General features: G+C 42.4%; 1 protein-coding gene and 1 long non-coding RNA gene across 4 annotated transcripts in view; one reads left to right on the forward strand and one right to left on the reverse strand.

Annotated features, from left to right (window-relative positions):
- LAMP2 (lysosomal associated membrane protein 2) overlaps window positions 1–12,241 on the reverse strand; it is a 42,804-nt gene extending 30,563 nt beyond the window's left edge. For 2 of the 3 annotated variants that reach the window (XM_015128101.3, XM_015128102.3), the window contains exon 1: window positions 12,008–12,198. In XM_015128101.3, the coding sequence (XP_014983587.1) occupies window positions 12,008–12,071 (64 nt within the window). In that variant the 5' untranslated portion in view covers window positions 12,072–12,198. 3 annotated transcript variants of the gene reach the window in all.
- On the forward strand, window positions 5,176–7,806 carry LOC144338814 (uncharacterized). The gene is made up of 2 exons (XR_013413206.1): window positions 5,176–6,944; window positions 7,279–7,806. It is a non-coding gene; the product is annotated as an uncharacterized LOC144338814 (long non-coding RNA).
- Window positions 12,242–12,745: the final 504 nt, after the last annotated feature.

Consider the following 12,745-nt stretch of genomic DNA (forward strand, 5'->3'; position numbering starts at 1 on the left):
TTGATTAGAAAGGCTGATGAATTTTTTGACACAGAGTTACTTCCTAAATTTTCAACCTGCTACCTCTTTAGGCAGAGAAATATTACAGAGACAGAAAAGCCTTGGGACTTTTCAGCTAACATGATTGATCTTCTACACTTAAACACAGAAACATTACCTATTAAACTGAAGAGCCCAAGGACTCAAAATACGAATTCAGAGGTGAAAAAATATTCCAGCACACATGCCAGCAGCATAAATATTGAGCAACCATTTAAGGGATTTTCTTCACTGTATCACACATTACCCAAAGAGTAAGCTGTTTCCTGTTAAGATACTTGCATACTCTTTAATAATATCTGAGCAATCCACTGTCATCTACAGGTACGGACATGCTATAGACTCGAGAAAAGTGCTAAGATGAATATCAAGAAGGTATGCCTCGGCAACAGCATTCAAGTCGTATACAAGAGCCTATCGTCATGCTCTGGAGACCTGGCTGCTTTGCAAGCCAGAATATTATACTAAAGCTTGTGGTTACTGACAGTGACTAAATGCATTGGCTAAGGCTCAAAAAGACCTTGTGAGGCCTAAGTAGGTTTTATGATCATTCTTTTCTAAGTACAATACGGAAGGGAGCTGTCACACTTACTGATCCAAGGCTCCCTGCCGTGGAGCCAAGAGCTCCAACTTACAATTTTAATGAACTGGAGGTTTGCTTTTTATATTCAGTCTTTCTTGGTCTTGTTTAAGGTCTCTAGCTTTAGTATATTATTCTCCTTGTATTCAAAGCATTCAAAAGTATTGAAAATAACCAAGAAAAGCCTCAAATGTATTAATCGTTTTCTTTCCAAAGATATTAGAATAACAGGAAGAAGACCATGTATAATAGGGATAGCATCAATGTGTCTTGGGGTGTGAGAACTGACGTTTTATGAAACAGAAGGTAGAGGTTGTGGTTCAAATGTATCACTTGAAATCAAATTCAAGATAGTATACCTGGTGGCCTGTAAACAAGAGCTCAGAAACACCCCGAGGGTTCTGGCACACTCTGTTCCATTCCCTTCACAGCCTTTATACCTGGGAGTACAATTCTTTCCACTTCTTGGTCCCCAACTCTAACTACACAGGGACCACTTTTACTCAATATCTCTCACCTCAAACTCAGCAATTCTCAAACTAAAGTTCATTCTTCTACTTCCCCCAAACTGGGTCCCTCCTCAGCCTCGCTAGCTCTAAATGAAGAGTGGGATCAGTCACTCAAGCTCAGTTTCAGAAATAGCCTCTACTTCTTTCTCTTCAAGAAGTCTTGTTGATTTTTTTTCCTTCAAATCTTCTCTTAAATCCAATCTTTGCCTTTTATTTCTACTCCCAATCTATCACCCCATACCTAAATTATGACAAACAATGCCTAGATACCCCTAGAAGTGCTGCCAGATTAACAATCCTTAAGCACCATTTCCTTTTACGACACTTTCTTGTTCAAAAACTTTTACTGGTTCCAAAATTCCCATATGAAATTTAAATTCCTCTGCCTGACTTTCAAAGTAATCTTTAATCTTGTCCCATCCTATTGCTTCAACTTCTCTCAAACTATTTTCCCAGAGCACACCCTGTAATCCAGTTAAACTTGTTTCCACCGGGCTCAAATGCCATACTCTATTCAACCTCTACCCTGGGCTTCTATTGTTCCTAACACCTGAAGTCTATTTTCTTCTACTGGCCTAAATGCTCACCTCAAAGATGGATTTTCCTCTCTTTTTGGCTGTCCCAAATCTGAAATACCCCTTGTCCCCTTGTTACAATTTCTGGCAGAAATCACCACCCACTATAAAAGCTGAAAACACTGGATACTTGCTTTCACAGACTCCCTTGCAGTAAGGAGGACCACTTGTGCTAGGCTCTGCCTAACAAAGGTATCCACCCCACACGTTGAAAGGAGGGCTGCAAATGGAGCCAGGAATGGAACAGGTTGGGAGGCAGGTGTGGAGTAGCAGAAGCAGGATCAAGCTCCCAGGCAACAAGGCCAGCAGAGCAAGCTGCAATTTCACACTTGGCAGTGGTACTGCAGTTCAGTGGCATGATCTGGGTTGTTGAATCCTGAATTGGGATTTGGTATATATAGCCAGGAGCACCAGAAATTCTGAGTTACCCAATATACCCCTTTAATAAACATTTCATATGTAACATATGTACAGAAACAGGCACAGTATAACAGATGTAAGGGAAAAGTGCACATAATATTAAGTCTACAGCTCAAATAATTTTCACAAACCAAACCCACTTGTATCAAGAAACAGAACATTACCAGAACAGGTGCTGACCCACTGCACAGTTGAAAATCTGCATATTATTTTTGACTCCCCCAAAACTTAACTACTAATATCCTACTGTTAACTGGAAGCATTACCAACAACATAAACAGTTAATTAACACATATTTTGTATGTTATATATGTATTATATACTGTGTTTTGAAAATAAAGCTAGAGAAAAGAAAATGTTAAGAAAATCATGGCCGGGCGCGGTGGCTCAAGCCTGTAATCCCAGCACTTTGGGAGGCCGAGGAGGGTGGATCACGAGGTCAGGAGATCGAGACCATCCTGGCTAACATGGTGAAACCCCGTCTCTACTAAAAATACAAAAAAAAAAACTAGCCGGGCGTGGTGGCGGGTGCCTGTAGTCCCAGCTACTCGGAGGCTGAGGCAGGAGAATGGCGTGAACCTGGGAGGCGGAGCTTGCAGTGAGCCGAGATCGCGCCACTGCACTCCAGCCTGGGTGACACAGCGCGAGACTCCGTCTCAAAAAAAAAAAAATAAAATAAAAAAAGAAAATCATAAGGAGGGCTGGGCACAGTGGCTCACACCTGTAATCCCACCACTTTGGGAGGCCAAGGTGGGCGGATCACTTGAGGTCAGGAGTTCGAGACCAGCCTGGCCAACATGGTGAAACCCCATCTCCACTAAAAATTTGCTGGGCTTGGTGGTGGGCACCTGTAATCCCAGCTACTCAGGAGGCTGAGGCAGGAGAATCGCTTGAGCCTTATACCCATGTATAAGTAGATCCACACAGTTCAAACTTGTGTTGTTCAAGGGTCAACTACACCTCCAAAGCCCTCCTTATTTCCCCTTCCAGTTACTATTCCCTTCACAAGGGTAACCATTATCCTCATTTCTAACACTATAGATTAATTTTATCCATTTTTCAACTTGATATAAATAAAATCATTCACTATGCTCTCTTTTGTGTCTGGTTTCTTTCACTCAATTTTAGGTTTTGTGAGATTCACCCATGCTGTGCATAATTGCAGTCTGTGCTCACTGCTGTATAACCTTCTATGATCAGGTGAATACAGGCCAGGTGTGGTGGCTCCGGCCTGTAATCCCAGCACTTTGGGAGGCCGAGGAGCACGGATCACTTGAGGTCAGGAGTTTGAGACCAGCCTGGCCACCATGGCCAAATCCCGCCTCTACTGAAAATGTAAAAATTAGCTGGGCATGGTGGTGCATGCCTGTAATCTCAGCTACTCAGGAGGCTGACACAGGAGAATCACTTGAACCTGAGAGGCAGAGGTTGCAGTGAGCCAAGATTGCACCAATGCACTCCACCAGCTTGGGCAATAAGAATGAAATTCTGTCTCAAAAAAAGAAAAAAAAGAAAAAGAAAAAGAAACTACTTATCTATGCTACCTTTAATGGACATTTAGATAGTTCTGGTTTGATTCTATTACAAACACTGTTGCAAACATTCTTGCATATATTGGTAAACACATGTATGTGTGTGTGTTGGCTGTATATCTAGGAATGAAACTGTGGCGCCAAAGGATATGAATTACATCCCAGTATCTTTTTAATAAATTCTTTTCTGCTTAAAATCAATCAGATTGTATTTCTCTTCCTTACAATTAAGAACCTGGGCTGATGCGCTATCTGTTTTTTCAGTAGCCATTTTCTCCACAAAGCTTTCCTTGACTATAAAAGCCCTCAAGGAGCAGTAATAATGCATATCCCATTTCAGTATATTTTATATTATCCTGAATTATTCAGTTATTTTATAGCAGTAAATCCTGTCCCTCCTACTGTTATAAGCTCCAACACAGCAGTTTTCAACTGTCACTTCATAACAGACTGGTGTGCCATGGTAAATTATAATATACAGCAAGTAATTTGTTACTAATAAAAAAAGTACCAAGTCTGTGAATGAATGATATATATGGATAGATTCAAGATTCCCTTTAGATAACACTTCTGTCACTTATTTGAATTCCAGTATGCTCCCTTGACCAGATGATCTGATTTATGCCACAACCCCTAGCAGTGTGTCTTTTATATGAATGCCACCTATCATGTGTGTCATGGTAGGTGACACCATGTGTATTACTTTTCCTCTATCTCCTATCATTTCAAGTAGTGTTGAATGCATATTAGATTTTCAATAAATACTGATTGATTATATCAAGGTGAAAACACACTGCAATAGGGATCCAAAATGTAGCTTAATCTAATTACAGAGAGGCCAGTCCTTTAGCTCTTCCAAGTCTTGAACCTATAAGTCTTCTGATATTCCCTCAAGCCCCATGTTGGGTTTTACCTCAATAAATTTTGGCATGGATTTCAAGCTAGGAACAGAGCTTTTCCCACAAAGTAAGTTTACAGTTGAAATATTTACACTTTGTTAAAAAGTCTCTAGCAAGCAATTTCCATCCTTATTGCTGTGTTTGATTTTACAATACCCAATTGTTAAAAGGCTTTATGACATTAAAAAACCATGGATGAATATATTCTAGAGTGTATAATTTTAGAGCTGAGAGTTTGTACTCTAAACAAACGAAAAAGGTATGCCTCAAAATCAACGTTCTCAAAGTCAAATATCCTCTCAATACTGTTTTCCAAAAAGGTCATTTGTAAATTCTTTTAGAACCCAGACCTTGGTTGGGCAGTGGCTCATACCTGTAATCCTAGTACTTTGGGAGGCCAAGGGGAGGGGGGCAGATCACTTGAGCTCAAGAGTTCAAGACCAGCCTGGGCAACATGGTGAGACCCCATCTGTACTAAAAATACACAAAAATAGCCGGGCGTGATGGTGCATGCCTGTGGTCTCAGCTACTCGGGAGGCTGACGTGGGAGCATTGCTTGAGCCCAGGAGGCAGAGGCTGCCATGAGCCAAGATCACTCCACTGCACTCCAGCCTGGGGGAATGGAACAAGACTTGGTCAAAAAACAAAAAACAAAAACAAAACAAACAAAAAAATACCTCTCACAGAGAACACAGACCTTACTTCCCCAAGCGTATGACACTGCAAAAAGTGGCTAGGTTTTTGCAAGTCTATCTCACCCAAAACGTAGCTGAAAAAATATAAACACACAAAATTAGGGGTGGGGGAAGAACATAATGCTAGCAATAAAACAAGACCAATAAAAAGAAATGGAACAATGATCTAAGATATAATGGATTGATCATAAAATGAAGTGATTAAGAGTCCCCATTCCTGGAGTTGAAGAGCTAGAATTCAAATCTGGCAGTCCAACTTCCTAGCTGTGAGACTTTGGGCAGGTTACCCTTGTTTAGAATTATAGTGCATATTTCTCCAATAGGTTCTTTGAAAGCATATAAACCCTTCAGAGCTAAAAGAAATTTGCCAAACAAGTTAGATACCAATTCACAAGTCTCCTTTTTAGTAAACACAGCACCTAAAGGGAACCTTCCCAAGTTTTAGCTTTATGTTTACTTTCATCATATTAAATTCTGGACTCATCCTCAAACTCATGAATTTAGAATGATGTTGAGCAAAAGGTCTTCTTAAAATACAGGACACAGAGGCATACAGTACCTATTTGTCTTTGTTTTCTATTCAGAGTGATGGTTTTCCTACAGGTTTAAGTCAGATTAACCGCTTCTCCTTTATAATTCCTAATAATAGGTACACTCATTGCATTCAGTTACCTTATACCCTTGCTTTTTGGTAAGTTTCTTAAAAGAGAAAAGTAATATGATTTTAAAGTAAGAATGTTGAACACATGAAAAAGAGCATTAGAAGTTAATAAAAATATGTTTTTAAGCTATAAAATGACTTAATTTTTTAAGGTCAGAGAGTGGGTAGGAAACAAGATTCAATACTACTCAACTAATGGAAAGTGCTTATTGTTGAGCAGTGTTTGGCACACCTCCAGAATTCTTTCACAATGCATAGCAGGATACCAACAAGTACTTACAAAGTATACTTTTGGGTCTGAGGGGATCTCTGATCACTTTAATAAAAAATTATGATCAGAATGCTTTTGCACTACAGAAAGAAGAGCAGCCTTCCTGCATCAAGGGTCATTTAAATCAGCTCCAGTGCTACGAAATAATCCTTGGTTATAGACAAAATCTACCCAAAGATATAGGGGAACAAAGCTGTCCTTTTGGGACATATTTGAGTATCTATAACCCTATCAGATGTGATAATCTGATATTTGCAATATATTTGAATATCTATAACCCTATCAGATATGATAATCAATGACTAACAAACTAATCTGGTATTTGGGACATATTTGAATATCTATAACTCTATCAGATGTGATAATCAATGACTAACAAACCAATGCAAGCCTGTCCTTTCCAATATCTCTATAACTAGAATAATTTGGTAGAACCTCAAAATCAAAGTTATCAGTTAAATGAAATGTTTTAAGTCTACAGAAAAATCTTAGTGCTTGTTTTCTCTCAGAGAAAACCTAACTTTGTGAAAACCTAACTCTCCTCACCAAGGACTTCCTAATTCTCCATATCATCCCCTTCAAGACTATGGAGGTATATCTGAAGGAGTACAGGTAAGCATTATTATATGGGATTATACTTTAGTAAATTACTGTATAATTATCTGTACTGCTTAGCACTGATCTTGAAGTTTTCAACCCAAAAGTACTTCTTGCAAAACATCATTTAAAATTCATGGAAGAAAAAGGAGATTAAATGAGTCTAGTTGGCCGGGCGCGGTGGCTCAAGCCTGTAATCCCAGCACTTTGGGAGGCCGAGACGGGCGGATCACGAGGTCAGGAGATCGAGACCATCCTGGCTAACACGGTGAAACCCCGTCTCTATTAAGAAATACAAAAAAAACTAGCCGGGCGAGGTGGCGGGCGCCTGTAGTCCCAGCTACTCGGGAGGCTGAGGCCGGAGAATGGCGTGAACCCGGGAGGCGGAGCTTGCAGTGAGCTGAGATCCGGCCACTGCACTCCAGCCTGGGTGACAGAGCGAGACTCCATCTCAAAAAAAAAAAAAAAAAAAAAAAAAAAAAAAAAAAAAATGAGTCTAGTTTACCATCATATCCCTAGTGCCCACCAATGAATATCTTCAACAAAAATTTACTAAGGGTTAACCATGTACCAGACCCTATGCTAAGTAGGAAATGGGAGATAACAGTACATAAAGTAGTCTCTGCTCTTAGAGACTGCTACCATAGGAGAGACTTGATTAAAACTAGGAGGAAACAAAAGAGAGTGGAAAATAGGCTAGTAACCTAAGATTTTGCAAATGATAAGGTTTATTCCTATTTCCCCAGATGGTCAAATGGCTGGCCTCCTGCCAACACCCAGGTCTCTGCCCAAATGTCACCCAATAATGGAAGGCCCTCTGACCACATAATATAAAGAAGGAACATCCACCATCACCCATTCCTATCATCTACTCATTCTCCTTTCTCATTACCTGTGTAATCTTCTTCATAGGGTTTTGTTTTGTTTTGAGACAGAGTTTTGCTTTTGCTCCCCAGGCTGGAATGCAGTGGCATGATCTCGGCTCACTGCAACTTCTGTCTCCTGGATTCAAGCAATTCTCCTGCCTCAGCCTCCCGAGTAGCTGGGACTACAGGTGCCGGCCAACATGCCCAGCTAATTTTTGTATTTTTAGTAGAGATGGGGTTTCACCATGTTGGCTAGGCTTGTCTCAAATTCCTAACCTCAGGTGATTTGCCTGCCTTCACCTCCCAAAATGCTGGGATTACAGGTGTGAGCCACCACACCCAACCTCTTCATAGTGTTTATCACTATCTGACATTATGTTATTTATCTGTTGAGCTTTCTTCTCCCACTAAAATGTAAGCTCCATGAGAGCAGGAAACTCATCTGTCTTATCCATTCCTCTGTCACTTTCACCTAATATAGTGGCTGGGACACAATAGGCATTCTGTAAACATGTGTGGAAGGGAGAGGCTCCTACCAGTGACGGACACTAAGAATATTTCTGTGAGGTTTTTCCCACCCAGAAAAGACTCAAATCTAAAAAAGAAAAATCTGAACCCAAAACCAAAAAACAACAACAACACAAAGAAACCAAAAAACAGAAGTCAAGCTAGTTATAAGAATCAATAACCACAGAAGAATCCTGAAATCTATGATGTCACAAAAGGACCATAATTAGGCAATTATATAAAGAAAGGATTTTCACTATCCACTTTATAACACCTCTAAATCATATAGCTTCTCTTCGGAAAGTTATCTGGCCAGTTACAATTCATCCAAATAAACACCAGCATAATTTAATCTCTATGAAAAAGACCAATATATAGCCTCTAAGAATCCTTTTCTGTACTTACTCTAAAGCTGCTGTTTTTAAAAGGTTACGGGTGAAGCTGGGATAGAGTTATAAAGTTACAAAGTCAAACTGGCACAGCTAGAGCACTAATGCTAATAAGACTATAAATTTAGGACAGGTCCTTCTTCATTGGCACCCTGTACAGTACCCAGGCACAGTTCTAGCTACATAGTAGATACTTCACAAATATTTATTGATCTAGCTACATAGTAGGTACTTTACAAATATTTACTGAGTTTTCAAAAACCTATTCTTGGTATCCATTTTGATACAGAAAAGTAACTTGCGCAAAACCCACCAAGCAACTGCTAAATTCTTGAGAGAAAAAGCCATATGGGAGGACTTTGGGCTCCACACTGAACCAGTAGCCATCAGAAAATGCAGCTGTATAGAAGAATGGTTTCTATTTCATCCTGGAACCTCTTAAAAATCCGATCTAGGTACATTATTAATATTTACTTTTCCAAATCCTGCTCTGAACTTGGAGGTGGAGGGGATCAATCTTGGAAATTTTCCAAGAGGATGAATCTAGTTAGTCCCGATCAATAAATGGCAAACTAGCAGATGAGCTGATGGGTTCTTTTATGTGCTTCTTTTTGCATGTTTATTTTCTGCAATGAGTAAGCACTGCTTTTGTAAAAACAAAACAAAAAAGCTTTCATTAAAAAACAAAAAAAATTTAATGACATGAAAGCCAACAAGTAGGACAACTATTATTTTTTTCACTTTCCCCAAACAATAGCAGTGTTGTATTTGTGCACAGATTCAACTGGCAGGGAACTACTGATTAACAGATGCCTTGGTCAGATGTGTTCTAGTCACTGATAAGGTACTTTCCATTGTAAACAATCCTTTCTTAGGGTCAGTTGACCCTCAGTAAGTGCTCCAAGGGACAGTTAAGGCTTCGAATTAAGTATTCAAGCAAAGCCTGCCTCAAGGCCACCTTTCAGAAGTGCTACAGAAGAGTTTCCTGCACCCTATGAACAGTTGGACTACCAAACGTTTTGGTGTCAGGACCCCTTTACTTTCTTATCCACTGAGGACTTCACAGAGGTTTATGTGAGTCATATGTATTGGTATTTAGAGTATTAGAAATTAAAACTGAGAAATGAATAAAATATAAGAACATCAGAGTGGTGAGGTCATCACATGTTATGTAGCCACTGGTAAACTCCGCTGTACACTGGTGAGAGGATGAGCGAAAAGGACAAAGAACAAATACTTTCTTTTTTTTTGAGATGGAGTTTCACTCTTGTTGCCCAGGCTGGAGTGCAGTGGCGCAATTTTGGCTCACCACAACCTCCACCTCCCGGGTTCAAGCGATTTTCCTGCCTTGACCTCCCAGGTAGCTGGGATTACAGACATGTGCCACGACACTCGGCTAATTTTTGTATTTTTAGTAGAGACTGGGTTTCACCACGTTGGTCAGACTGGTCTTGAACTCCTGATCTCAGGTGATCCACCCGCCTCAGCCTCCCAGCATGCTGGGATTGCAGGCGTGAGCCACTGTGCCCAGCCGAAAAGGACAAAAACCTTCTTAACATTATTCCAAAGGTTTGATTTCATAGACCCATGAAAAGGTCCTTGAGAGTCACTGAATTAGATAATCAAGAACCCTTCCAATACTATGGTTTTTGAGCAGGGTTTATCAATGACATTTTCAGGAAGATAATTGTTTGTTGTGAGGGGCTGCCCTGTGCTTAGTTAGGATGTTTAGCAGCATCCTTGGCCTCTACCCACTAGATGCTAAAAGCAATCCCCCAGTTGTGACAACCAAAAATGTCTCCAAAAGTTGCCAAATGTCCCCTGGTGGAGAATGACTATTCCAGGGTGTTGATTTTATTCTACTGAAATGTGAATTACAAAATGTATACCTCTCACTGCTTTCTCAGACCCCTAATAAGTCTATTTCTTCCCCACTTCCATCTGGGTCTGTTCTTTATGTTATTTTATTAAGTCACAAATAGCAAGAGCAGGTGGGTAGCAACAAGCACAGCGTGAATCAAGTCAGGAAGAGACACTAGTCAAAGTTCATCTTCAGGCATTAAAGCTGTTAGGGACCCACTGCCTATTAGGGCACAACACAATCAGCGAACATTCACCCAGCCATTTATTTATTTATTTATTTATTTAGAGACACAGTTTCACTCTTGTCACCCAGGCTGGAGTGTAATGGCACGATCTCGGCTCACTGCAACCTCCGCCTCCTGGGTTCAAGCGATTCTCCTGCCTCAGCCTCCCAAGTAGCTGGGAGTACAGGCATGTGCCACGACGCCTGGCTAATTTTTGTATTTTTAGTAGAGACGGGGTTTCACCATGTTGGCCAGGCCGGTCTCGAATTCCTGACCTCAGGTGAGGCCACCCGCCTCGGCCTCCTAAAGTGCTGGGATTACAGACGTGAGCCACCGGGCCCGGCCCCATCCAGCCATTCTAATGAGGCCCTGGTAACAACCCAATCCTTAGCAAGTTGTCTACCTGCTCCCTGCACCCCCCAAAAAAATGAGGTAATAGGCTAGTGTGATGGGGAAGAAAGAAAACAAGAGACTCTGAAGGCAAAGAGGTAGTCTACCAAACTCAGTCTATCAAAACCTCTCATCTGGGAGGCCCTCCTAACTGAAACGTCTGGGGATTTTTTTGTCAGCGTCTGGCTGGGAGGAAGTAGCAAAACTGGGAGAAAATCGACATCCTTAATACCTCCAAGTCAGATGTGCACTCCCCATCAAAGTTCCCACCGAACCCCTTAGTCTCCAGAGGCTGGGTCCAAGTTTTCTTTCCTGGAAATTGCCCCAGCTACCTTAGGCTCCTTCGCCCTTAAAACTATGACTACCAAACTCAAACCCAGCATCACTCCTAATCTCTTGAATCACCCCTTCTTCACAGCCTCAAATTCCAACCTTCAAAATGCCCAACCCTGTCCCTGCCCCTGCCCCTCAGGCTCTACTGTCCTATCTGTTCCATCTGTCCCCCACCCACACTCTTCCCCCAAGCTACTCCAGGCAGGCATGGTCTCCTCTCTTAATTTCCTATCTCACCCCATAGTTTTTCCACCATCTTCAAAACTCTTCCCTGATCTCAGCAAACCAGGACTCTCCTAATTGTCTCTGGCGCCCAAAATCTGCATGTACCACCCTCCTACGCTCACTCCTCAGTGTTTTCCCCAAGTTACTCTTTCCACCCTGACCCTCTCCACGCTTCACTCCTCCCAGCCTACTCCCTCGGCGTCCACCCCCCGTTACCGGCCCCTTCTTACTCTCCTGGGCCCTTCTTCCCCGCCATCCCTGTCAGGCCTTCTCTAGGTCACCGCTCGCCTCCTCGGGCCAATCGCCGCCGCCCAGTGTCAGTTGCTGAGCCTCTCACCCCCCGCCCCCTCGGACCAGTCTTTCAGGTTGTAGCTTTGAACTGGCGCCCCGGGCCCAGGCGGACAGACTAATCGGGAGGGCCCGACAACTCACCCAGGACGAGGCAGACCAGAACTAGCCCTGAGCCCGGAACCGGGAAGAGGCGGAAGCACACCATGACCCCGCAGAGCAGGCGACGGCGGCAGCGACGGCGGTGGTACAACAACAGCTGCAACACCAGGGAAAAGGCTCGCTGGACCTGCGTCAGGAGCACGGGTGACCACCGACCACAGCCTTGCAAAAGCCAGGAATCGGCGCTTCAGCGCGAGTCATAAGACTAGGGGCGGGGCTCTTTCTTGCTTACAGCCAATCTCCGCGCTTGAAAGCGGCGAGAGGGGTGGTGATGTAGAGGCCGGTGGGCGGGGCAACCACGCCCTGGCTTTTTGGTTCACAACCCTTCCTATGCGCCTAAGAGATATGCGCGGACGGCATTTTCTTTTTCTTTTTCTGTCTTTTTTTTTTTTTTAAATTTTACTTTAAGTTCTGGGATACATGTGCAGAATGTGCAGCTTTGTTACATAGGTATACATGTGCCATGGTGGTTTGCTGCACCTATCAACCCTTCATCTAGGTTTTAAGCCCCACATGCATTAGGTATTTCTCCTAATGCTCTCCCTCCCCTTGGCCCCCACCCCCTGACATGCCCCCGTGTGTGTTGTTGCCCTCCCTGTGTCCATGTGTTCTCATTGTTCAACTCCCACTTATGAGTAAGAACATGCAGTGTTTGGTTTTCTGTTCCTGTGTTAGTTTGCTGAGGATGATGGCTTCCAGCTTCATCCATGTCCCTGCAAA

Source organism: Macaca mulatta, chromosome X (assembly GCF_049350105.2).
Source record: "Macaca mulatta isolate MMU2019108-1 chromosome X, T2T-MMU8v2.0, whole genome shotgun sequence".
Taxonomy (NCBI): Eukaryota; Metazoa; Chordata; class Mammalia; order Primates; family Cercopithecidae; genus Macaca; species Macaca mulatta.